The 26,393-nt window shown below is 38.9% G+C and overlaps 1 protein-coding gene across 12 annotated transcripts in view; it reads left to right on the top strand.

The window, feature by feature from the left end:
* The window catches only part of AHI1 (Abelson helper integration site 1), a 223,168-nt gene extending 210,254 nt beyond the window's left edge, over positions 1–12,914 (top strand). For 5 of the 12 annotated variants that reach the window (XM_073022494.1, XM_008006939.3, XM_073022491.1 and 2 more), the window contains 2 exons: positions 6,089–6,191; positions 11,268–12,914. In XM_073022494.1, coding sequence (XP_072878595.1) covers positions 6,089–6,191; positions 11,268–11,270 — 106 coding nt within the window. In that variant the 3' untranslated portion in view covers positions 11,271–12,914. Of the gene's footprint in view, positions 1–6,088; positions 6,192–11,267 lie in introns of those variants that run through there. The other 7 variants (XR_012095048.1, XM_073022495.1, XM_038000854.2 and 4 more) reach the window with 3 other exon arrangements.
* The last annotated feature ends 13,479 nt before the right edge of the window (positions 12,915–26,393 follow it).

The raw sequence follows: 26,393 nt of genomic DNA, 5'->3' as shown, positions 1-26,393 counted from the left end.
TTTTAGTAGAGACGGGGTTTCACCATCTTGGCCAGGCTGGTCTCAAACTCGTGACCTTGTGATCCACCTGCCTAGGCCTCCCAAAGTGCTGGGATTACAGGTGTGAGCCACCACACCCGGCCATATATTTCTAATTTATAGAGAGATACACTTGATATAAAATAAATTGCAGCCAGGCGCAGTGGCTCACACCTGTAATCCCAGCACTTTGGGAGGCTGAGGCAGATGGATCATCTGAGATCAGGCGTTTGAGACCAGCCTGACCAACATGGTGAAACCCCGTCTCTACAAAAAATACAAAAAAATTAGCCAGGCATGGTGGCGGGCGCCTGTAATTCCAACTACTCAGGAGGCTGAGGCAGGAGAATCGCTTGAACCCGGGAGGTGGAAATTGCAGTGAGCCGAGATCGTGCCACTGCACTCCAGCCCGGAAGACAGAGTGAGACTCCATCTCAAAAAAATAAAATGAAATAAAATAAAATAAATGGTGTAAGTTTTGACATGGGTAAATACCCATGAACCATCACTACAATTAAGGTAATGAGCATACCATCTCTCCAAGACTTCTGATGCCCTTTTGTAATTTTGCCCTCCTACATCTTTCTTCCCTTCCCTGAGCCACATCCCCAGATAATCACTGATCTACTTTCTCTTACTGTCTAGAGTTTTAAGTACCACAGTTTGTTTATTCATGTACTTTTGTTGATGGACCTTTGAATCATTTCCACTTTGCGGCTACTACAAATAAAGCTAATGTCAACATTTATGTACAAGTTTTTGTGGCTACTACAAATAAAGCTAATATCAACATTTATGTACAAGTTTTTTTATGAACATAGGAGGGTTTTTTGTTTAACATCGTATCACTGAAAGAGGCATTGAAGAAGGTTATGCTTTCATTTTTCTTGGGTGACACCTAGGAGTAGAACGGCTGGATTATATAGTTTGCTTATGCTTAACTTTTTAAGAAACTGCCAAATTGTTTTCCATATGATTGTACCATTTTACAGTCCTACCATCTACCAACATGTATGAGTTCTGCTTCCTCACCAATATTTCATGTGGTCAGTCCTTCTAATTTAGCCGTTCTAATACATGTAGAGATATATCGTTGTGGTTTGATTTTGCATATCCCCAACAACTAATGATGTTAAGCATCCTTTAATGTGCTTACCTTCCATGCATACATCTTCTTTGGTGAAATTTCTGTTCAAATCTTTTACTCATTTGTATTAGGTTGTTTGTTTTATTAAGTTTTAAGAGTTATTTATATATTCTAAATATGTTCTTTTGTCAACTATGTGATTTTCAGATATTTTTCCTAATCTCTGTTTTGCCTTTTTATTCTTTTAGCAGTGACTTTTGAAGAGCAAACTTTTTTACTTTGTTGAAGTCCCATGTATCAAATTTTTTCTTTTACAAATCATGCTTTAGTATAATATCTAAGAAACCTCTGCCAACCCAAAGCCACTGAAGTTTTCTCTTATATTTTCTTGTAGAAGTTTTATAATTTTTTATTTAAGACTATGAACTGTTTTCAGTTAGTTTGTGTGTGTGATATGTGATGGGAGTTTTGGATCAGAGTTTGCTTTTTTTCTTTTTTCTTTTTTCTTTTTTTTTTTGCACTTGGATATCCAGTTGTTCCACCATCATTTGCTGAAAAAAAACTCTGTCTCAACTGAATGGCCTTTGCACGTTTGTTGAAAATCAGCTCTTAATATATATGTGGGTCTGTTTATGGTCTATCTGTTATTTTTCTGTTTTTCTTTTGGGTTTTTTTGGGGAGTGTTGGTTGGTTGGTTGGTTGGTTTGAGGCAGAATCTCCCTTTGTCATCCAAGCTGGAGTGCAATGGCATGATCTTGGCTCACTGAAACCTCTGCCTCCAGGGTTCAAGCAATTCTCTTGCCTCAGCCACCCGAGTAGCTGGATTAATAGGCGTACACCACTACACAAGCTAATTTGGGTTTGTTTTTTGTTTTTTAATGAGACGGAGTCTCACACTGTCACCCGGGCTGGAGTGCAGTGGTGCAATCTCAGCTCACTGCAACCTCCACCTCCCGGGTTCAGGTGATTCTCCTGCCTCAGCCTCCTGAGTAGCTGGGATTACAGGTGCACACCACAACACCCAGCTAATTTATTGTATTTTTAGTAGAGATAGGGTTTCACTATGTTGGCTAGGCTGATCTCAAACTCCTGGCCTCAAGTGATCCACCTGCCTCAGCCTCCCCAAGTGCTGGAATTGCAGGCATGAACCAAAACACCCAGCCAATTATTTTTCTATTTCTCCATCTTTATGCTACTACCACATTATTTTAATTACTGAGTAGTTTTGTAGTATGTCTTGAAATCAGATAATATTAGTCCTCCAACTTTGTCCTTTTCAAAGTTGGTTTGGCTATTTAATATTTAGGGTTCTTTCCATTTCCACATGAATTTTAGAATTAGCTTATGAATTTCTATAGTATATTCCAATTGATATTGCATTTAATCCAGATATTAATTTGGGGAGAATTGACATTTTAACAATATTCAATCATCTGAGTCATTAACATGATATATCTTTGCATTTATTTACAACTTCTTTATTTTCTCTTGGTAATGTTTTTTTGTTTTCAATGTGTAGGTCTTGGATATACAGTGTATAGGTCTTTGGTTGATTTATTCCTACATATTTCTTATGTAAATGGTATTGTTTTTAAGTTTCAATTTACAGGTATTTGTCACTAGTTTATAGAAATACTACCGATGATTGTTTGTCGATCTTGTTTTATGCCACGCTACTAAACTCACTTGTTTGTTGTAATAGCTTTTAGTAGATTCCACGAGATAGTCTATGTAGACAATCATGCAAATATAAAACAGTTTTCTTTCTTCACAATCTGGGTGACTTTAATTTTTTTTTTCACCCTGTTACATTGGGTAGAACCTCTAATACAGTGTTAAATAAAACTAGTGAGAATAGACATTCTTGTCTTGTTCCTGATCATGTGGGAAATGAATAGGAAAGCATTTGCTCTTTTACCATGAAGTATGATGTTATTCCAGGTTTTTTATAAATGCCCTTTATTAGGTAGTTTCCCTTTCCTAAGAGTTTTTGTCAGGAATAGATGTTTGATTTCTCAAATGTGTTTTTGCATTGGTTAAGTAATCTATGGCTTTTGTTTTTAAATTTCTTAATATGGTGAATTACACTGATTTTCAAATTTTTTTTTTGTTTTTTTTGTTTGTTTGTTTGTTTGTTTTTTGAGACGGAATCTCGCTCTGTCACCCAGGCTGGAGTGCAGTGGCCGGATCTCAGCTCACTGCAAGCTCCGCCTCCCGGGTTCACGCCATTCTCCTGCCTCAGCCTCCGGAGTAGCTGGGACTACAGACGCCCACCACCTCGCCCGGCTAGTTTTTTGTATTTTTTAGTAGAGACGGGGTTTCACCGGGTTAGCCAGGATGGTCTCGATCTCCTGACCTCGTGATCCGCCCGTCTCAGCCTCCCAAAGTGCTGGGATTACAGGCGTGAGCCACCGCGCCCGGCCATATTCAAATGTTAAACCAACTTCGCGTTCCTGAGAGAAACTCTACTTAGTGGCGTGTTATCCTTTTTATAAATTGTTGAATTTGATTTGCTAAAATTTCCTTTAGAACTTCTTGCATTTCGTTCATGAGAAATATGAGTCTGTAATTTTTTTTTCGTAACATCTTAAGCTGATTTTGATAAGGAGATAATTCTGGCTTCATGGAACAAGTTGGGAAGAATTCTCACCTCTTCAATTTTCTGAAATAGTCTGTGTAGATTTAGTATTACTTTCTCCTTGTGTAATTTCTATTTCTTTATTCATATTCTCTATTTAGTGAGACATTGCTCATACATTAGTTCTTTAGACATGTTTCCTTTAGTTCTTTGAACACATTTTTAATTACGGATTGTAAGTCTTTGTCTAGTAAAGCCAGTGTCTGGGCTTCCTCGGGGACAGTTCTGTTCATTGCTAGTAGGAATAAACACTGTTCGGGACCTCAAGTAATTTTCCCAGATGTGTGCACACATCAGTTCTCTGCTGGATACTTGAGGGGAACCTTTGCGGATCTTCATTGTCTGTGGCTCAGTATCTTGAAAGTTGTTGTTTCATGTGTTTTGTTCAGGTTTTGTTGTTGTTGTTTTAGACGAGAGGTAAATCTAGTTCCTCCTACTCTATCTGGGCTACAAGCAAAGGTCTAGATGTTCTATGTATTTTCAAGGTAGCTTTTTGATAGATTGTGTATAGATTGTGAGAGATAAAAGAAGAAAGAGGATCACTACAGTCTGATCTTCCTAGAATGGGCTTTAGTGGTCAGAGAAAGCCAAAGAGGAAGACAGCATTTAAGACCATATAGACACGATGGAGTAAACAAGAAGAATAGGGCCTAGAAGTCAGGAGCTAAGGCACAAAAGTATGGCAGTGCCTGGGATACCCTCAGACCAGCAAGTATGCATGGGGTCTCGTGTGTGTGTGTGTGTGTGTGTGTGTGTGTGTGTGTCCAGATATTTAAACGTTTCACCTAAAAGAAATGCAGATTTCTGACTTCTTGAAAATAATCTGGAGTTCTGGACCTCAGCTCTACATTCTTTGATGACATCCATCAATGAGCTGAGATGGACTGCCTCCTTTAGATGAGTCATCCATTCTCCGGTTTGCCACAGTCCATTGTATCATTGTCTCTGCTGTATTATCTTTGGCTTGCTTCCCTTATTCACCTTATCAGTATAGAATATAGATTCCTTGGAAATAAGGCCAAAAGGGCACACTTCAGAAAGATTAAAATTGTGTGTTATCAGTGTTTTTTTCCAGAACTTAACCTTTCCTTTGTTCTTTTATCATTGTATCTAAATTTACTGTCGTTTCTTGTTTGTAATTTCTGACCTTTTCATTCTCAGTCATCTGACTTCATTTCACTTACTTATACATTTCTTTGTTAGTCTATTCAGGGTGCCACAGAGAATACCACAGACTTCATTGCTTAAACTACAGAAACTTATTTTCACACAGTTCTGGGGGCTAGAAGTCCCAAGATCAAGGTGCCAGCAGGATTGGTTTCCATTGAGGCCTCTCTTCCTGGCTTGAAGATGTCTGCCTTCTCGTTGTATCCTCACGTGGCCTCTTCTCTATGCAAAAAGAGCACGCTTTTCATCTTTCTTGTCTTCTGAGGATACTAGTCTTATTAGATTAGAGCCGCACTCTTCTGACTCCATTTAACCTTAGTTATCTCCCTAGAAGCCCCTGTCTCCAAATACAGTTACATTAGGAGTTCAGGTGTCAACATATGAATTTGAGGGAAATATCATTTGGTTCACAAGAATCTCTATTCAATCCTATTTAATACCTGATTTTGAAATTCTTGCATCTTTTTCAAGCTCCTCTGTGGTGTTTCTCACCATTCCTAGACAACTTAGAGAGAAGATACTCTCTTCCATTCTTGTTTTCCTTTTTTTTTCATTGTTTTTGTGTTTTCTTTCTCCTAATATAAAGTGCATTACTACACACTCATCCACAAAACATTTGTTTTATATTTTGCTGTTGCCATTGAATCATTTGGAAATCTACATTGCTCATTCCACAGATCAGGATGTTACAGCTTTCTTATATATAAACTTCCTTCATTTCTTTTCTTGTCATTAATGAATGTCCTGTACTTTTACGTGTGTGTGTGTGTGTGTGTGTGTGTGTGTGTGTGTGTGTGTGTTTCCACCTAAGTTGATAGAACTTTCCGATTTTTCCCAGGCATCTAATATTTTTCTGAGACAGATGAAATTTATTTTATTCTGTAAGTCCACAGATAATAGTTTAAGATTTTGACATTTATTTTATTCTTGTCCTTTTATCATGGCTAAAAAGGAGCTCAACCAGCCAAAGGTTTGTCTGTTTACATTATTTTAAGCAGCTCCCTGTCTCTCACCCCCGTGTATACTTGTTAGTTCTGCCGGATGTTTTTCTCTGTCATATCCTCACATTTATCCCCATTTTTATTTCCACTGCCACGTCCCTAGATCAAAGCTTCATCTGAGCCTTTACCTCAGCTCTCTTTTACTGGCTCCTTGTTTCTGATCTTTCCCTCCTATAGTTCTGAAATGAGCAAAGAACAGAGCCATGAGGACCAAGGACACATAATGGAAACACAGGTGAGGAAGAACGAGCAAGCAGGCCAAAAAGTCACTCTAATAGAGGTAAGGGGAAAACCAATGGAAAGTTGTGCTATATTGTCAACAGGAAAGCATGGTCAGCAAGGACAAATACCAGAGAGAAACAAGGACTGACAAGTCCCATTTAAGTCCCATTTGGGATCTGTAACCAGGAGGCCATTTGCAACCTTGGAGAAGATAGTTTTGATGGAGAAACCCGGAAGCATAAATCAGATTGTCTCCAGCCCAAAGGGAAAAAGACTGTAAGAATAGTCTTACTCTCTTTAGAAGCTGGAATTTAAAGGAGAGAAAAGCCTAGGCGGTAACTAGTGGAAAACACAGGGTATAGAGAAGATCTTTATAACGAGAGGAATGACAAGAATATTTACAAACTGAAAGAGCCACTTGAGAAGGAGCCATCTGCGGTGTGGGAGCCGAGTGATAGTCCCAGGGGGCCTAAGGAAATCCAGAGGATCACTGCTCAAGAATGGGCCACTTTTTCTACTGAGACAGGCCAGTGGGAAAATGTGTTTGGATGGTAGGGGTTGGTGTATAAGAAAGGCAGGAAGGGCCTGCCAGAAGGCCTTTTCTCTATTAAGTAGAAGTGAAGTTTCTGTTGAAAGTGAAACTCCGGGCCGGGCACGGTGGCTCACGCCTGTAATCCCAGTACTTTGGGAGGCCGAGGCGGGCGGATCACGAGGTCAGGAGATCGAGACCATCCTGGCTAACACGGTGAAACCCCGTCTCTACTAAAAATACAAAAAATTAGCCGGGCGCGGTGGCAGGCGCCTGTAGTCCCAGCTACTCAGGAGGCTGAGGCAGGAGAATGGCGTGAACCTGGGAGGCGGAGCTTGCAGCGAGCCGAGATCGTGTCACTGCACTCCAGCCTGAGCGACAGAGCCAGACTCCATCTCAAAAAAAAAGAAAGTGAAATGTTACAAAGCTGTTCATGTCCACATTTATGAATTTGTCATTTTGTAGGAACTAGATTCAAAATTTTCATATTTTTATTTTTCCATTGTAGAAAACTAAAATCTAATTGTACAGAAGCATATAGATGAATTAGAAGCATATAGATTATATAATCATGGGCTAATGAATGATTTTTAACCTTGATACCAGAATTGGAAAACATTATAAAACAGATTTTTAAATAATGGAAACTTTAAAATTATGCAGGTCAAAAAGAAAAAACATCATAGAATTTTTAAATGAACGGTAACTTGGAATGGAAGAGATTTATCCATAAAAGAGTAATACTTCTTTTTTTTTTTTTTTTGAGACATCTTGCTCTGTCACCCAGGCTAGAATACAGTGGTGCACTCTCAGCTTACTGCAATCTCCACCTCCCGGGTTCAAGTGATTCTCCTGCCTCAGCCTCCTGAGTAGCTGGGACTACAGGCACACATCACCACATCCAGCTAATTTTTGTATTTTTAGTAGAGACAGGGTTTTGCCTTGTTGCCCAGGCTGGTCTTGATTTCCTGACTTCAAGCGTCAGGCCTCCCAAAGTGCTGGGATTACAGGTATAAGCCCACTGCACCTGGCCAGGAGTAATACCCTTAGCAAACAAAATGCTCTAAGAGGAGCTTTCTCAAGAAGAAAAAAGAATACAGCAGTAGAAAGACGGGACAAAGGTATACAGGACATTCTTAAAGGATTCTTAAAGGGATAGATAGATATAAATGGCCACAGACATATGAAAAATGTTTACCATCCATTGATCAAATTAATGAAAATTAAAACAATAAAACAAGACGGTATTTTACCCTTTCAAAATGACAAGTTTCAAACTTATGATACATACCTACTATTGATGAGAAAATGGAACGTGGGTTCCTGCTTACACTGCTGGTAATACTATAAGATCGATCCATTCTTTGTGGAGTATAATTAGGTAATATATTGGGGTTTGTTTTTTTTGTTTTGTTTTCAAAATGTGCATGTCTTTGACCTAACAGTTCAACTTCAAGGAATCTCTTGTAGGAAAGTATTCAAGTATACATGGAGAGATTTAGTTAAAAGGCTACTCCTTCGAGCAGTATTTTTAAAATAAAGGGTTGATTAAAATATGAAATATTTATATAACAGAATATCATATGGTTATTATTCATCATATTATGGAAGTATTTTTATGGACATGAAAATATCTTTATGATTTTTAAGTAAAAGATTATAAACTAGTTTATAATCAAAAGACATCAGTAGACATCAAAAGACATCAGTAATTATATGAGTAGTAAGATTATGGTGATTTTTTTTCTTCTGTTTTAACTTTGTGCATTTTCTAATTTATCTACTTAGTGTATATTTACTACTCGATCATTTCTTTCAAAATGAATGTAATTGTTAGAAATTTTCTAATACAGCCTGTTGTTTCTACATTTAAAGAAACCAAGGTTTCAAAGTTACAACTACAAAGTGCCTGAGCTAGGAATTAATCTTCTTGATCCCAAGTTCAGGGCTGTTTTACACATTGCTTTGTATATGAACTCTGATTAGATGGGCAGTGCTTCCAGTCAGGGGCTATTATTTAATACATACTCACATTTTTTTCCTCCCCTGCACTTAGCCTGGTGTCTTGCCACAGAAGTAAACCTTTAGGAAAGATCTATTGGATTGAATGTCTTGTGGGGTAAGGTCCAGGTTTTTTTGTTGTGTTTTGTTTTTATTTTTGTTTTTTCGAGAGGGAACCTTGCTGTGTTGCCCAGGCTGGACTGCAGTGGTGCAATCTCAGCTCACTGTAACCTCCGCCTCCTGGATTCAAGTGATTCTCCTGCCTCAGTCTCCTAGGTAGCTGGGATTACAGGCACCCACCACCACACCTGGCTAATTTTTATATTTTAGTAGAGATGGGGTTTCACCATGTTGGCCAGGCTGGTCTTGAACGCCTGACCTCAAGTGATCCACCCGCCTCAGCCTCCCAAAATACTGGGATGACAGGCATGAGCCACTATGCCCGGCCACGGCCCAGAATTTTTATGAATCTTATTCCCCAGACATAACATACACACAAACACTAACCTAGTTTCATACTTGTTTTCGTAAGCTTGCTAAGAAGAATGTTTCTTTCTCTTTTCATCACAAGAGCCTTTAAAAAGGCCTTTACTTCGTTACTTTCTTCCTCTGTTAGATTATAGAGATACTTTATGAGAAGATAGAGAGGGAATGGCTTTGCATTTATTCTTGTCTTTTGGTTAGATGTCTTCTCCTCCCTCTTTCAGCACATCCCTGTTGTCTCCTAGCTTTCAGGTCCCTTTGCTGTTAGCGTTCATCAAGCCAGTGTGCCACTCTTGATTTTCCTCCCATCGTCAGGAGGGGTGGGCCAATGTCCGAAGGGTGCACTTGACCATCTTTATTCTGTCTCTTTTCTCCCTTTTATGCGCCATCTTTGTCATTCTCTATCCAGTGTGTTTCTTCCTCTTCTAAGTCTGAATCATTTCCCTCAAAGATGTTATCTTTGCTGCCTACGTTAGATTTTTTGAGTTGAATTTCTCTTTGGGTTCCTCTCCTGAAGGTCCTTCTGGCTTCTCTGTTTACTTCTCACAGTGCAGTCACCACCTGATGGATTTCCCTTGTCCTACATCTTCTGCACGTGCAGGACCCATCTCACTAATTTCCAGCTGTTGTTCTCTCCTTCTCCCCCTTCCCTTTTCTGTTTTTCTTATTCTTTGTTGTCCTCGCGCTACCACGAACTCTTCCTCTCACTTTGTTTTTTCTTATTCTTCCTCTGAGATCCTTTACCCTCCTCACTGCCTTTTGCGTGTGACTTTAGCCCAGCCTTCATTGAAACTGCTTTCTTTTCCATTTTTATCAGATCCTAATTTGATGGAAGTTTTATGTACTTTTTCTGTTTATGTACAGGGAGACTTTTTTTGCCCCTAGTGATACTATACCTTGGCATGCCGTATCTGTACCATTTTTATACTCAACTTCATGTGCATTCATGAACTTCCCTGGAACATATTTTTGGGCTTCTATATATGATACAAGCTTACCTGGAGTAGCTCCATTTAACAAATTTAAAATCAAGAAACATCAAGTAACATAGAATTTTTTGCCCCTCATGTATAAATGTTTTTTATATGAAAAGATAGGCCGACCATTGATTTAAGATTGGGCCTGTTCCTTAAAGCACAGGTGTCCCCAACCCCTCCTGTGCCCCCAGGGAAAGCCCTTTGGGAATGGTTAGCTGCTGCCCTTTCTTGCCACAATGTGCCAGCTGTCACTTTTCTCAGGAGTGGTCGATGGAATTGACTGCTACCTTAACCAGATTTGCCATCATTCTGAAACTGCCATGTGTTTTCTAAGGACAACCAGGTGTTAAGCCTTTCTCTTTAGAGGAAGGACAGTAACCTTTTTGTGTAAGTCCAGAACTCATCGATGCTGTATGAATGATTGCATTAAAAAATGTTAGGTTTAGCCCCACTAGTTTATCTCACATTAGTTGTAGTGCAAATACTACCTGCTCTCTAAGGAAGCAACTTCTTATTTCATCTGCATATTGGTTCTTGATTTTTATGAATTGTATAATTTGTTTTACATCAGAGCCACATCTAGATGCTTCATTGTTGCTATCTTGATCAATCAGAAATGAGACAACCCATTTTTTAATTGATTTGAAAAATGTAATAACCTAATTATATAAAAGTAGGCATAGCTTAGACTAAATGAAAGAATGCTATTTAATAAAATGATCTATGTCCTTTCAAATCACTGACCCTGAATATCATTCACGGGGACTTTCTTTTCCCATTGAATGAAGAATTTCATATACTCTGATTGCCTGCTCTTCATTTCTGGAAGTTACTCATGGTTTGGAGTTTTTAGTGTCTATATTTGGGAATTGTATTTACTTCTTGCTTACATTAACCTGTCAATGCAGGAGCAGGCCTTAAACAATTGCTAATAATTCAAAGAGATGCTAACAATATGTTTAAGAGGCAAACTAGAAGATAGGAAATTAGAATTTTGGTCTTTTTTGGTTGTGTTTGTATGTGTTTGTGTTTTACACAGTGTCTTTTATCACCTGTGCTATTGCCTGAGCACACTAAGATTTGGTTGTAGTCAGAAGACATTATTCAAATTTATTTAGTACATGTTGTATATTTTTCTTTCCAGTAAAGAATTGAAGAAAAGTGAAGAGATGCCCAAATGCACAGAGGTGAAAATGACAGATTAAACCAAATGAAATTTCTCTTCAGAGTTCAGAATTTTCAGATACTAAGGAGGAAGAAAGGATCCACTACTTCTTGTTCTTATGAATGACTCTAGAAAAATAAGAATCAAGTTGTGGGCGGAAAAATCAATGTGACCTTTGAGCTCAATTGTTATAAACCATTGCGATTGTTGTTGGTCCAAGTATTGGTACTTATATTGGTAGTAATTGCATCATAGTTACATTACCAGTGTTGGAAAACTCATGAAGAAAACACTGTAATTGCTACTCAGCAAATGTGAATAAAAGGTGTTTGCATTGATAGGATGTCTGTTAAGTAACCATTTAATATTATTATATCGGTAATGTGGTTATATATGTGGTGTTATGCCCAGAATATGAAGTGTCTGCTTTTGAAATTCACTTTATTCAAAAGAGAAGCAGCTGGCTGGGCACGGTGCCTCACACCTGTAATCCCAGCACTTTAGGAGGCCAAGGTGGGTGGATCACCTAAGGTCAGGAGTTCAAGACCAGCCTGACCGACGTGGTGAAACCCCCGTCTCTACTAAAAATACAAAAATTAGCCGGGCGTCGTGGCAGGCGCCTGTAATCCCAACTACACCCAGGAGAATCACCCAGGAGGCAGAGGTTGCAGTGAGCCGAGATCATGCCATTTCACTCCAGCCTGGGCAACAGAGCAAACGTCTGTCTCCAAAAAACAAAAAAGATAACCAGCTTTAGAATATGGCATATTCAAAATGGTTACAGTAACAAAGACATTAAAAGAAAACAATTTACTTTCTAATTAAGTTTGTGTTTCTTAAGAATAAATCATGTAGGTAACTTCATACACCTAAACTAAAAGTGATTTTTGGCTGGACTGACAACAGTGTTCCAAATGTCTTTACTTTTTAAAAAAGGCATTTCATATTTAAGCACATACCTATTTTGTAGACTTACATTGTTTAATATTTATTTTAATCTTAATATTTTTACATTATTATATTGCATTTATTTATTTCTAAGTTCCAGAATAATAGCATCATTATTATAGATTATATGTTTTGAAATTAGATATTATAATGGGGTATTCATTTTTTGTTCTTTTCTTGACTCCTTTCTCAACTGTGTGATAAGGTCTGCTGATAAAATATTTAACCCCAAAAAAGTGAAAACTAATGTAAAATTAGAAAGACTTATCCAAATTAGACAGTCAATTCCATTAAAATAAGAAGTGAGAAAAACAATATTGGGCATTGAGGTGTAAATTTTACCCAGTGTGAAATATCTTCTAATAAAAATATATTTGGCTCTTATCCCTGCACATGTTGTAGAGGCATAAAAATTGGTAAACATGTCCCTGCTGTGTAGAACTTTTAAAAAAGGCATTTTTCAAAGTGTTGAGTGGCATTGATAACTGTTGAAGCCTGAAGCCATCAGCGCAAAAGTCTGTTCTGATGGCACTGAGTTTTCATTGTTCTGGATGCGTAAGTCTGTGCATCAGGTACAGCTGGGCCCAGCCAGCTTGAGTCACTCTTGTACAAGCTTGTTTTTCTCTGTCTTGTGAATGCACTTGATAATTTAAAAATAAAAATATCTGTTTCTCTGCAGTTTCAGCTCATAATTTTGAGATATGTGTTGATTTTCTGATGGAATCACCAAGAATTTCAACAGGTTTAGAAATAATTTAAGATGAATGAAAAATATGTCAGGGGGAGCTAAGCATTTGCTAAGATCTTGAGGTTTATATGAAAAATGAAGGGTTATTTTTATATTGCAACTACTAAAGACAAAAATAGCAGTTGAAGCAAACACCAGGAAAATTTGGCTCTACCGAAAGCCCAGTCCTTTTCCACTTTGTCTTGCTGACAAAGTAAGACTAGGGTTATGTTCATGAATAGATTAATAAAAGGTCTTTACCACCCAATCTGAGATGAGATGCGGTGAGGGAGATCATGACAGTGCCCTCTAAGCAGTAGATCCAGCTGATAATCAAGCAGAAAATCAGACACCAGAATCCATTTGATGATGTATGGCATTAAACATTTCCTTATATCAAATTGGGTTTGTTTTATCTTTATTCTGAAAGTATTGAATTTTATCCCATATCATCTCTTTTCTCCAAACAAGTAACAATTTGACATTATCTTCTTCTATATCTAAATAATATTTTTAAACCATTGTTAGAAACGCACTTCCCAATTATTGATCCAACTCTGTCTTGAAGATTAACATTTCTTCAGTATTGAAATAATACTGTGTATAGGACTTAGAAAGCTAGAATAAAAATCAAGTTTTTAAAAGACTTAAAACATGAAATATTTTACACAATGTATGCAAATGTATGTGTAAAATGCATATTTTAAATGAAATCAATGCTTTTAAATGGCTAACACTTGGTACTTCTGAAATCTTGTGCAGAGTTTCTGTCACATACAAATGAATACTTGACCTTAATATTATCTTTAAATTATAGAAGAATTTAATTAAAGAAAGATATCTTTAGGAAGCTCAGCAAGACTATGTTTGAGAAATACTTACCATTTTATAGCTTCATGTGACATGTTGTCACCTTAGTCATATATTTAGCCACAAATATTTTTAAGAGGAAGTTCTAGAAACTATAACAAAAGTTTGTGACCTTACATTTTTATATGTATTCAAATGATTTCCATCTGATGGCCATACCTGTTTAGTGAATTATGGAAACATTTTTAAGCAATCCAAATGTTTTAAGCTATATATTTCTTCATTTCTATTTAATTGAACTGTACCGAAAATCGTCCCCAAATCTTCACTTTATTTATGTACATGACCTCATTTACTCTTCACATCAAATCCATTAGATAGATAAAATCTTCTCTGCTCTACAACTAAGGAAACCAAGTTCTGAAGGTTAAGTAACTTCTCCAACTGCACAACTCCAGCCACTGCTAGCTGCAAATGGAGATGTCAGACTCCACTGGGTGATCTGTAAAGTACTGGATCTCAGTTGCTGTGGAGAGGAAAATGCTGATACTTGGAGATGACAGCACACACAAGAGTAAGGAAGCAGTTGGCATGTACCTAGGACCACACTCGGGGACTAGAAACATCTCAAATGTTTGTCATTCAACAGTGACCTAAATAAAATATATCTGAGTGAATTTTTTTTAAAAAAACTGATCTTTTTTTATTAGATAACTATTTTAGTAAATCTTTACTCCATACTATAATTATGTTAAGAAACAGATTCTATAGAATCAAACTAATTACATGTACAGTAACATTTTATTCAAGAAACCGAAAAGGCGCCATTCCAGTCATATATGAGATAATAAAAACATCAAGAAGCACGTCAATCAAAAGGCTGTGTTGACTGGAGAACTCATTCTATGGATGGACACAATTATCTGCAGGAGAATTGAATGTCAGCATCATTTAGGGTTAACAATAGACTAACTAGGCAAAAGCAGACAGCTACTCTCTGCAGAGACCCAGGAAGCAAACTTGGTAATGAGGCACTTCATTCTTCATATCCTTCTGCTCTAATTATTAAAGTGAATAGGAAATACTTTAAGCTAAGGCGGGAACTGGATAACAAAAACATTTGTTTTGTAAACACAAAGAATGCTATTTTTCTAATGATCCCCTTCAAATCTACATCAGGCATATGTTGTGAGCAGTCTGTTTTCTAAAGTTGCTCTTCTAACACCTCAAATTCATACTGATTATAGATGGGTTATTTTCGTCTCAAAAAGCTGGGGAAGCTAGTGCTGCTAAAAATCAACAATTTTAGTTTCTCCTCAGTCTAAAAAAAAGGGATATGTACACACATAATTCATGTTCTATCTCTTATCACTTAGGTCAAAATGGTCCAATATATACTTCAGTGTTCTTTCTAAAAGTACTAAACAATATGATTTGTACTCACTATAGTTCATTTCTTCATAAAAATCATTTGAGCCCAATGAAAGAATAGAAGAAAATTTAAGAATGGTTTCCTTATAAAACATTTATGTAAGTAAACTCAAATATTGCCAATCAAAGGATGATTTCTTAACATTGCTTGGAGGGGAGATGTTAGTGAAGATAAGAAAAAAAAAATAGTCTGAAAGGAGGAAAAAGCAAGAAGTTGAGGAACATAACTTGCTGCCAGAGCAAAAATAAGCAACTGAAGCTTGCGCAAAGTGGTCACAAGACTAAAGGAAGAAGGTTCCCTGGAGAAAAGTTTGGTAGCTTCAGTTTGGTTTTTTGATGTTTTCAGCTGAGAATCAGTATTTAAGGTTTTTTTGTCTTAAATTTGTTCACAGCGCCATTCTGTATAAATGTTCCACATAATTTTTCCTGAACTATGATTCTTTAATAAAAAGCACAGTAATGTGTTTAACCATCCCTGCCTATTATACAAAAGTTAATGTTCAGAAGTGTCTACTGATGCTACTTTTAGCAACTAAATATTTCCATGGTGGTAAAGAAATATCAGTAAAATCTATGCACTTTAAGCACGTCAAATTCTTATACTTATCATGTGTGCAGGCAGAGTACATAATAAACTAGTCTATAGCAGCTGTAAATTTCTGAGGATTTATCTAACCACAAATACATTGAAATGGGGAAATGGGTCTATATTAAACTATGCAAGATGCTGCTGGAGCTTTGCCATTTCTGCAACATCCTGTAATTAATTTATCATGACAGGTCTGGCAAACTGAAACATCCAATACACTTGCGACAGACTGTTATACTATAGTTGTTAGACATCCTGTAGTCACATTAAGTGAAGGTAGATTTTTTTTTTTTTTTTTTTTTTTTTGCCTTCATACATGAATATAGGGCCGTTATATTTAGGGTACCCTGTAGCCAAGGACAGACTTGCAATTTTTGAATTTCAGAATAACAATATATAGACTATGGAAAATATCCCAGACTGAAATTATGAGTTCAGTTTCTTCTCTGCCATGTGTGGTCTTTTCCTGAAGAGGGACAGTCCTGGGAAGGGGAACGATACAATTTGGTCAGCGATTCCCATGCATGTGTCCCTCGGGCTAGCTAGGATGGACTCTCTCCTGGAAGATTTGAAGGTCAGCTCTCTCTTGGTTGTCTCTCCAACACATTCTTTTCCTGTAAGCCAAGCTCACAAGACCAGCTTCTGTGTGCCAGCCTCTTCTGGAAGCTGCAGTCCCGCCATTTGCAAACTTAAATAGAAATAAATACAAAAATTATGCCTGCTCCAACCCCATCCAATCTAGAGAAAGAAGAAAATGTAAAGCTTGTGGGGGTTTTTGGCCAAAATAGATCCTATCTAACAATATGTTCTATGTCGGATCATATCAGTGTGAAAGAGCCCCTCTTGATTTGGTGTGTGTAATTTGATGCAGGTAAAATAGTGACTGATGCTAAGGATGGAGCTGTGTAGTAAGCGAGCCTTCTTGCTCCAGGAGTGAAGTGAAGATACTCACCATGAAAAGTGAGACCTATATTGTATGATGGTCCACAGCCTTGCCCATTTCCTAGGGAAGATCAGAGTTTCTCAGTCTACAAACAAGTGGGGTCAAGGGGGTCTGAGAACCTTAAATCTGGACATTTCAGTGAGAGGGAAAAGATGTTAGGGAAAGGTCCCAGGTGATGGAGCATGAGTCCTGCTCTGTGGGAAAGAGGTGAGAAGCTGGGCAAGGGGCCTCAAGTGGTCCCAGCCTGCTTACTGCAGGTTAACCGTAAACACTTGACTTAGTATTTTCTTTCTTTGTTCTTACTATTGGAAATGGATCCTGTCTCGGAAGACCTAAGAGGTTTGTTGCTCGGCTTAAGTTTTAAAAGAAAAGCATCCAGCAGATCCCCAAACCGAGCAGCTCAAGGGAAATGTGAATGAGAGACCATGGAAGAGAAGCTTGTGTGCCCTCCCGCTTCCTGCACCAGAAGGTCCTCCTCCAGAGCTATTCCATGTCAGAGTTGGGGAGGGTGTGCCCAAAAACACGAGAACGAAGACCCTTCCTTCACACAAGTAACCTGTCCAGGACCACAGACACCAGTGGCAGCACCCTGCCTCCTTCTGCCAACTCCTGCTGTTTACTAGGCAACATTCACACCTCAAGCTGCATCATCAAATCCTGATGCCGAAAAGTCCTGTATTTTCTCCACCTCCTACACAACTAAAGGTGAATATCCCTCGTAGAACACGGTCTATGTTCTGATAAATCCCCTTTTAAAACCAGGTTATTACAAATGATGAATTTGAATGAATAAGGGTAAAAGTAGCTAAAAAATGTAAACAAGGTGGCATCAGAAAATCAGGAGAAATGACATTTCTATGCACACGTGGCGGGAGGAGGTTAGGTTTTTTATTTTTATTTTTATTTTACTTTAAGTTCCGGGATGCATGTGCAGAATGTGCAGGTTTGTTACATAGGTATATGTGTGCCATGGTGGTTGGCGGCACCCATCAACCTGTCATCGAGGTTTTAAGCCCTGCATGCCTTAGCTATTGGCCCTGATGCTCTACTTCCTCTTGCCCTCCCCACCATTTATTTTTATTTTTTGACTATATTGACAACTGGATACAGATAGTGTGACTAATTCTATTTACCTATCAGTAGCTGGAATTATTGACTACTTTCCTAAATACATTTTTGTAATTTAGGATCCTCAATAATTTTAGCATTTAAATATGTTTTTTAATGTATGTGTATGTCAAAATGTGAATGTGTACACATTCACTTATTCAACAGCTTAATTGCTGAATGCGCATTTGTTGACAGACACTTGAACCAGGAGCCTTGGCTCTTCTACTCTGTTTCACCTTGAAATTGTCATAATATTTATTATGGCTGCTGTCACCCTACAGTGGCTGTCAGAGGAACTCCATACTCTACCAAACTTGAGCCTCATAACAATCTTTAGTAGACAAGAAAAGGCATTATTCTCTCATTTTTAAAAAACCAGTTACAAAAAAGTCAAATGACTGGACCAACAACTATTGATCAGAACCCAGGTGCCCTCTGCCCAGTGCTGTGTTTTTCCAAACAAGAAAATTCTTAACTGACATCTGAGAAATGTGGAAATAAATTATAAGACAAGCCAATCTGTGTTCCCTGTGCAAGATGCAACTATGAATTAGGCTAATTTAGATATATGCTTTTTGGAATCAAGTTATGGTCTCTTTCTGTAGTCATTTATGTTTGTGTGTTTGCTGCAATTCTCTGTGTATTTCATTTTTATGTAAGAACCTAAAATATGAAATCCCAACACAGGTCAAGTAAGAGAATTTTTTAAAATATTTTTTATTTCAATAGCTTTTAGAGTACAAGTGGTTTTTGGTTACACGGATTAATTATATAGCAGTGAAGTCTGAGATTTTAGAGCATGCATCACTCAAGTAGTGTATGTTGTACCCTATATATAGTTTTTTTATCCCACACCCCTCCTCCCACTTTCCCCCTTCTGAGTCTGCAAAGACAATATATCACTGTATGTCTTTGTATCCTCATAGCTTAGCTCCCACTTCTAAGTGAGAACGTATGGTATTTGGTTTTCCATTCCTAAGTTACTTCACCTAGAATCATGGCCTTCAGCACTATCCAAGTTGCTGCAAAAGACATTATTTTGTCCCTTTTTATGACTGAGTGGTATTCCATGGTGTATACATGCCACATTTTCTTTTTTGTTGTTGTTTGTTTTGTTTTGTTTTTGAAACAGAGTTTCACTCTTCCTGCCCAGGCTGGAGTGCAATGGCGAGACCTCAGCTCACTGCAATCTCCGCCTCCCAGGTTCAAGAGATTCTTCTACCTCAGCCTCCAGAGTAGCTGGGATTACAGGCACCTGCCACCATGCCTGACTAATTTGTTGTTGTTGTTGTTGTTGTATTTTTAGTAGAGATGAGGTTTGACCATGTTGGCCAGGCTGGTCTTGAACTCTTGACCTCAGGTGATCCACCCAACTTGGTCTCCCAAAGTGCTGGAATTACAGAGGTAAGCTACCGCGCCTGGCCCACATGCCACATTTTCTCTATCCACTCTTTGGTTGATGGCCACTTAGGTTGGTTCTATATCTTTGAAGCTGTGAATCGTGCTGCAATAAATATATGTGAGCATGTGTTTTTCATTTAATGTCTTATTTTCCTTTGGGTAGACACCCAGTAGTGGGATTGCTGGTAGATCTACATTTAGTTCTTTAAGGAATCTCCATACTGTTGTCCATAGAGGTTGTACTAATTTACATTCCCACCAGCAGTGTAAAAGTGTTACCTTTTCACCACATCCATGCCAACATCTATTGTTTTCTGACTTTAATGATGGCCATTTTTATCACTTCTCAGTCTTTTGGCTGAGATCAAATGTATTAATGGCCATTCTTGCAGGAGTAAGGTGATATCTCATTGTGGTTTTAACTTACATTTCCCTGATGTTTAGTGATGTTGAGCATTTATTTATGTTTGCTGGCAATTTGTATATCTTCTTTTGAGAAATGTCTGTTTATGTCATTCGCTCACTTTTTGATGGGATTTTTTTTTTCTTGCTGATTTGTTTGAGTTCCTTGTAGATTCTGGATACTAGTCCTTTGTTAGGTGCATAATTTGCACATATTTCCTCCCATTCTGTGCATTGTCTGTTCAATCTGATGATTATTTCTTTTGCTGTGTAGAAGCTTTTTTAATTTAATCAGGTCTTGTTTATTTTTGTTTTGCTGCATTTGCTTTTGGGGTTTGAGTCATGAATTCTTTGCCTAGGCCAATGTCCAGAAGAGTTTTTCCAAGATTATCTTCTAGAATTGTTATGGCTTCAAGTCTTAGATTTAAACCTTTGATCCACCTTGAGTAGATTTTTATATAAGGTGAGAGATATAGATCCAGTTTCATTCTGCTACACGTGACTATCCAGTTTTTCCAGCACCATTTATTAAATAGGGTGTCCTTTCCACAGTTTTCGTTTTTGAATCAAATAAGAGCATTTAAATTTTTTTTAATTATGTTTTGTAGATGGGAAAAAGAGATATGCAGAAAAGACCAGAATTCCTTTTTCAAAACCTTTTTATGAGCCAAACAAAACACAATCATTTAATGCATTGTATATTCAAATCCAATAGTTATTGTTCAAATGCAAATAAATTATTTTCTATTAAGGGGCAATATATTTTCATTTGACCTAAAGCTTCATTAGATCAACTCACCAGCTTGGAAGTACCACAGACCACTTCATGAAATGCAAGCCTGACCACACCATGGCCTCCTTAAAACTCCACACTGAAGCCCTATCCATTATCCTAAAGCCATTGAGATCTTCCTGTTTGCCTAGAATAATTCCTATACATCTATTTTTGTGCCTTCCGATACCACAAATGAAATTCAATCACCTTGGAAGTGACAGAAAAATTAAGAAACTTGATTGAACCTGTAAAAGCCCGAGTATCATTTACGGCCATCTCACCCTGAATGCACCCGATCTCATCTGAAAAAGTCCAAGCAGCTCAGCAGGGTGGATAAAAGCCGCCAGGATCCGCTCCTGTGGCTTTTCCAGGTTCACTGGCTTGCTATGGAAATCCTCTGCTCACATGGCAGCAGGACCACACTATTTCCCTCCAATGGCCATTGACACTCCAAGCCCTTGAGTTCCTGCTACTTGAAAACAGTTTTTTCCCAATGCCTTTCCTGGGTATTGTCATTCTGGTTTCATCCTTAATGTCACATACACTAAGATTCCTTTCCTGATCTCAACGTTGGGTGAGTTACCTCCCATTGTTCTCATTATGCCCTACACCTAATGCCTATCAAGACATTAGCACAGAACATTGAAACTGACATACCTATAGATTGTGAGCTCACGAAAGTTAGAAATGCTCTCATGCACACCTTTGTATGCATGACACCAACCACTGACTTGGCACACAGTAGGAGACTGAAAATGCTGTCCGGACCTGGGTGTGGATTGCAATAGAAAGGCTGAAATAACAATCTCCTAATATTCTCCATCTATCAATAACATGTATTATTCAATATTTCTTGTCTGCCTGAGACAATTCTCATAATTGCTCCATATCATACAATGTTCTGAAATGGAAGATAATCTTTTTAAAATTCTAAATGCCCAGCAAGAATAGGGAATTTATGGAGAAATCTAAAAATATTTCATTAGTCATTCTACCATAGCTTCCCGTGGTCACAGCTGTCTTCTTTCTTTTTTCATTCTCTCTTCCCTATATCACACTCTCTTTTTTTCTCATTTCTGGCTCCCTTTTTTCTTCTTCTCTGCCTGACTTCACCCAGTAGCATTCACTGCACTCAAAACTTAACCATTAACATGACTGCTGATCACCGTCTCAGGCTGCTCCTGATGCTGGGGAATCCCGGATGGAAGTCCCTTCCACGCCGTGAACTTGGAGACTGTACTCATGCCTGAAGTGCATGCTGAGTAACTTTTATTTACATAAAGACACAATCTTCAAATGTGGACGTAATCTTCCTTTTATGTCTTTAACCTTTTTTATTGAGGCAAATTAGCCAGAAGGTTAAATCTGCTTTGCATCATATTTTGCATTCTCATTCATCTGTGGGTAAATAGCCTTCAAAAGATTTCTAAAAATTTGTATATCTAAACCTTGTTGCCTGTGAATCTGATATCTTGGCCGCTTTTTTCTTTACAATTTCAATAGTTATCTGAGAGAAAAGATTCCTAGATTCATAAACAGAAGTCCAGAGCATCACTGTGGCTGAGTCTGATCATCCGATGATAAGAATCCACAGTTCCTTGGATGAGTCTTCATGCCATTAAGTGAACCTAGCCCTTTGCATCACCCATATTTTTATCATCTAAAAAAAAAAAAAAATGTAAAAGCTTCAAACAATTCTTTGTTCAACAAGCAAGCCTAATATCCAGCCCAGCAGTGTTGACATGAAAAGTTTCAGCCAGATGCAGTGGTTCACTTCACACCTGTAATCCCAACACTTTGGGAGGCCAAGGCAGGCAGATCACAAGGTCAGGAGTTTGAGACCAGCCTGACCAACATGATGAAACCCCATCTCTACCAAAAATACAAAAATTAGCCAGACCTGGTAGCGGGCACCTGTAGTCCCAGCTACTCAGGAGGCTGAGGCAGGAGAATCACTTGAACCCGGGAGGCAGAGGTTACAGTGAGATCGCGTCACTGCACTCCAGCCTGGGCGACAGAGCGAGACTCCATCTAAAAAAAAAAAATGTTTCAAGAGCACCCTGACGACCCCGAGGCAGAGGTATAGAAGTCACGCTCAGACTGGCTGGCTGGAGGAAAGAATGGAGCTCAACGTCGTCTGGCACTGGTTCAGTTCAGCTGCATCTGCACATAGTCAGGACGCTGTGCACTCGGATTTCTATGCGACTGACAGCAATGCTGCTGAACACCTTTAATTTACTCTTGGTGTGCTTTCAGCTTTTGAGTTTATACTCCTGAGGATTTGTGTAACTATACTCCTAAGTATAAATGTTAGTCTGGTCAGCTCCTTAAGAATGGAGGCCATTGTGGGTAACCTCACTATGGCGCCCACTCTGTCTATACAGCCAGAGAAATGTAATTTTGGCATTTATCATATTAAATAAATCACTCTTAGCCAAGTGCAGTGGCTCACGCCTGTAATCCCAACACTTTGGGAGGCTGAGGCAGGTGGATTACTTGAGGCTAGGAATTCGAGACCAGCCTGGCCAACATGACAAAACCCTGTCTCTACTAAAAATACAAAAATCAGTCAGGCGCAGTGGCCAGCATCTGTCATCCCTACTCAGGAGGCTGAGGCAGGAGAATTGCTTAAACCCAGGAGGTGGAGGCTGCAGTGAGCCGAGACCACACCACTACATTCCAGCCTGGGCAACAGAGGGAGACTCTGTCTCAAAAAATATAATAAAATAAAATAAATAAATTACTCTTAGTAATACCACATCACTCTGCTCAAAAATTTATTTAACCCCTTTAGTAGGTTGCAGCTATTAAGTTCACAAAATAATTGCCATTATTCCAATTTACTTTGTCCTATGTACAGAGTCATAATTTATCAGGAAAAGAAAAAGTGTTTATTGTTATGATTATTCATAATTATAGACTAATTTTAATAATAGCTAGCAACTGCTGAGCGCACACTAAGTAAACTAGGATTCTTGTTAGGAAAGTTATGTGCACTATCTCATTTAATATTCAGAATAAACTTATAAGGTAGATATTATTATTTCTATTTAAAAACAAAACAAAAACCCTAAAGCTCAGAAAGATTAAACAATGTGTCTGAGATCACACAGCTTTTAAGTTGGGGTGTCAGGATCAGATTTCTGGGATGTCTGACTCCAAAATTCCCCTCTTAATCATTAGGTTACTGCCCTTGAGTGTGCCAAACTATACACTGTATTTCTTTTAAAATGAGCTAGCTTCTTTTAAATGCCTATTCCACCCACAGTTGACAAAAAGTAACTTTTTATTATTAAAAAATGAGTAAGATCCAGACCAGCCTACACAATATAGCAAGACCCCATCTCCACAAAAAAAAAAAGAAATAAAATAGCCAGGCGTGTTGGCACACAATTGTAGTTCCAGATTCTCGGGAGGCTGAGCTGGGAGGATTGCTTGAGCCCAGGAGAATGAGGCTGCAGTGAACCATGATCGCACCACTGCACCCCAGCCTGGGTAACAGTGAGACCCCATCTCTAAAAAAAAAAAAAGAAAAAGAAAAAAAGTGAATAAGAAAACTATACATTTAATATTTTCCAAATTTCGAATACCTTTTACGAAACAATCTTCAACAAAATACGTTGATCAAAATGATCTCAAGGTTGCATATTGCTCTGGAAATATTTACATATTTACATCAACCTCTAACATTCAGGCCTGGCACAGTGGCTCGTGCCTATAATCCTAACAGTTTGGGAGGCCGAGGCGGGCTGCTCGCTTAAGCCCAGGAGTTTGAGACCAGCCTGGGCAACATGGTGAAACCCCGTCTCTACAAAAAAATACAAAACAATTAGCCAGGCATAGTGGCATGTGCCTGTGGTCCCAGCTACTTGGGAGGCTGAAATGGGAGGATCGCTTAGAGCCTAGAAAGTTGAGGCTGCAGTGAGCTGTGATTGTGCTACTGTGCTCCAGCCTGGGTAACAAAGGGAAAAACAAAAACAAAAACAAAAAACCCTTTAATGTTTGAGTAGAACTTTTTTTTTTCAAATTTTATGTGATACAGAGAAGTTATCCTAGTCCAAAAAGAATGATGAATAAAAGACCATCACCAATGTGTTCCACACCCTTGTGAGAATGATGACTATTAGGGTTGCTTTGGGATGAAAGCAGAGGTCCCTGCGGAAGACCTTCCTTCTGAGCGTGTTCCCACACTGTCCTAAGGAGACGGAGATGGTCCTTTATCACTCGCAGCCCTTGTTGCACCTCCATCATAAACAGCCTCATTGTAGCTGTTAATTTGTTGTCTGTCGCATGATAATGTGTTTTCACATTTATTCCCTGTGCTTACCTTAGTGCTGGCACATAGTAGGCACATTCAAAAAATAGAGAGCAGAAGCAGATCTAGGCCACAGGCTTATTTCCTATCTATCAATAACCTGTCTGAGGAGGAATTGTATGGAGGGATATTAACATATGGAAAATATGCAACAGGATCACATCATCCCACGTTGGCCCTGTGTCTATTTCTATTTCCTGGAGGAAATCTATTTCCACTCCTCCCCGCTTTCCACCTCCCTCCTCTCTTAGCCTGTACCCCCGCCCCTCCGCCCTAGGCTCAGCTGCAAGGTGTCTTTTTAATTCTTACATTCTCTTTATTTACATCAAAATTGTTTGCAGAGCCCCACACCTTCTGGCTTCCAGCTGGTAGAAGGTGCAAACAAAAGCAAGACAAACACACGCTGCATCTGTACCTTGAAACAGCCTCAATTCCAGGTGGTTGAAGGGACTCCCTGGGGCACCTGGAATTCAGGTGGGGCCAGAGCAGTGTTTCAAGTCAAGCCTGCCTGTAATTCCCCTTTCCTCTTTGCTGCCAGGCAGTGGAGAGCTGGGTGTACAGAGCCAATTGCTCAAGTTCCCTCAGGTGTGCGCATCTGGGTGTGGGCAGCAATGAAGGGCAGGCCAATGCCCCGAAACTTACTCAGCCCTTGGCTTCACCAAGACCACTGCGAGCCAACGCCAGGTTTCTGCATCTGTTTCCTAAAAATCACATTCCTCCTGGACTAAAGGGGAAAATTCCTCTCCCTGTGGTTGTTCTCCTGAACTATGATACTAATCTCTAGAGCCTGCCTTTTGGGAACTGAAGCAGGTAGTAAAGAATTCCTGCTCCAGCCATTCTGAGGCCAGGTAGGGGGCCCCGCCCCCGCCTCCCCCACGATATATTCCAGTTTTCCCTGTTACTGATTGCTCCTGGTTACCTTGTGGTGCCAATGGATGTAAAGGCATGTCAACACTGCCATTACAAGCTTTTCTTGTCAATGATTCATAACATTAGAACAAATAATCATCTGGCCTTACTCCTGGCAGGCAGAAAAAGACACAGCAGAGTTAACCGGAAGGTAACGTATGCAAGTAGTTGGGTATTTGCTAATTATTTCTGACCCAGAGAACCCAATAGACTGTAGCGACAGTTTTTCACTCCGTGGTGTTTAAACTTTCATAAGTAGAAAATGGACCTGGGTCAGAAGGAAGGGAGATGGGCTTTAAAAAGAGAGTCTTCTGGTGTTTGACTTGAGTACCAGTTTTTTTTTTGAGTTAGAGTGTCACTCTGTTGCCCAGGCTGGAGTACAGTGGTGCAATCTCTGCTCACTGCAACCTCCGCCTCCCGGTTTTGAGCAATTCTCCTGCCTCAACCTCCTGAGTAGCTGGGATTACAGGTGCGCACCACCACACCCAGCTAATTTTTTTTTTCTTTTTTTTTTTTTGTATTTTTAGTAGAGACGGAGTTTCACTATGTTGGTCAGGCTGGTCTCGAACTCCTGAACTCAGGTGATCTGCCCGCCTTGGCCTCCCAAAGTGCTGGGATTACAGGTGTGAGCCACTGCACTGGGGCTGACTTGAGTTTTTTTCTGCCAAAAAAATTAAGAAAGCTTTATGAAACCTTGTACAAGTTGTCCCATTTTCCTCTTAATTCTTCCAAAATTCTTTTCTTT

Source organism: Chlorocebus sabaeus, chromosome 13 (assembly GCF_047675955.1).
Source record: "Chlorocebus sabaeus isolate Y175 chromosome 13, mChlSab1.0.hap1, whole genome shotgun sequence".
In the NCBI taxonomy this organism is placed as follows: domain Eukaryota; kingdom Metazoa; phylum Chordata; class Mammalia; order Primates; family Cercopithecidae; genus Chlorocebus; species Chlorocebus sabaeus.
This window is presented reverse-complemented; position numbering and strand designations above follow the sequence as displayed.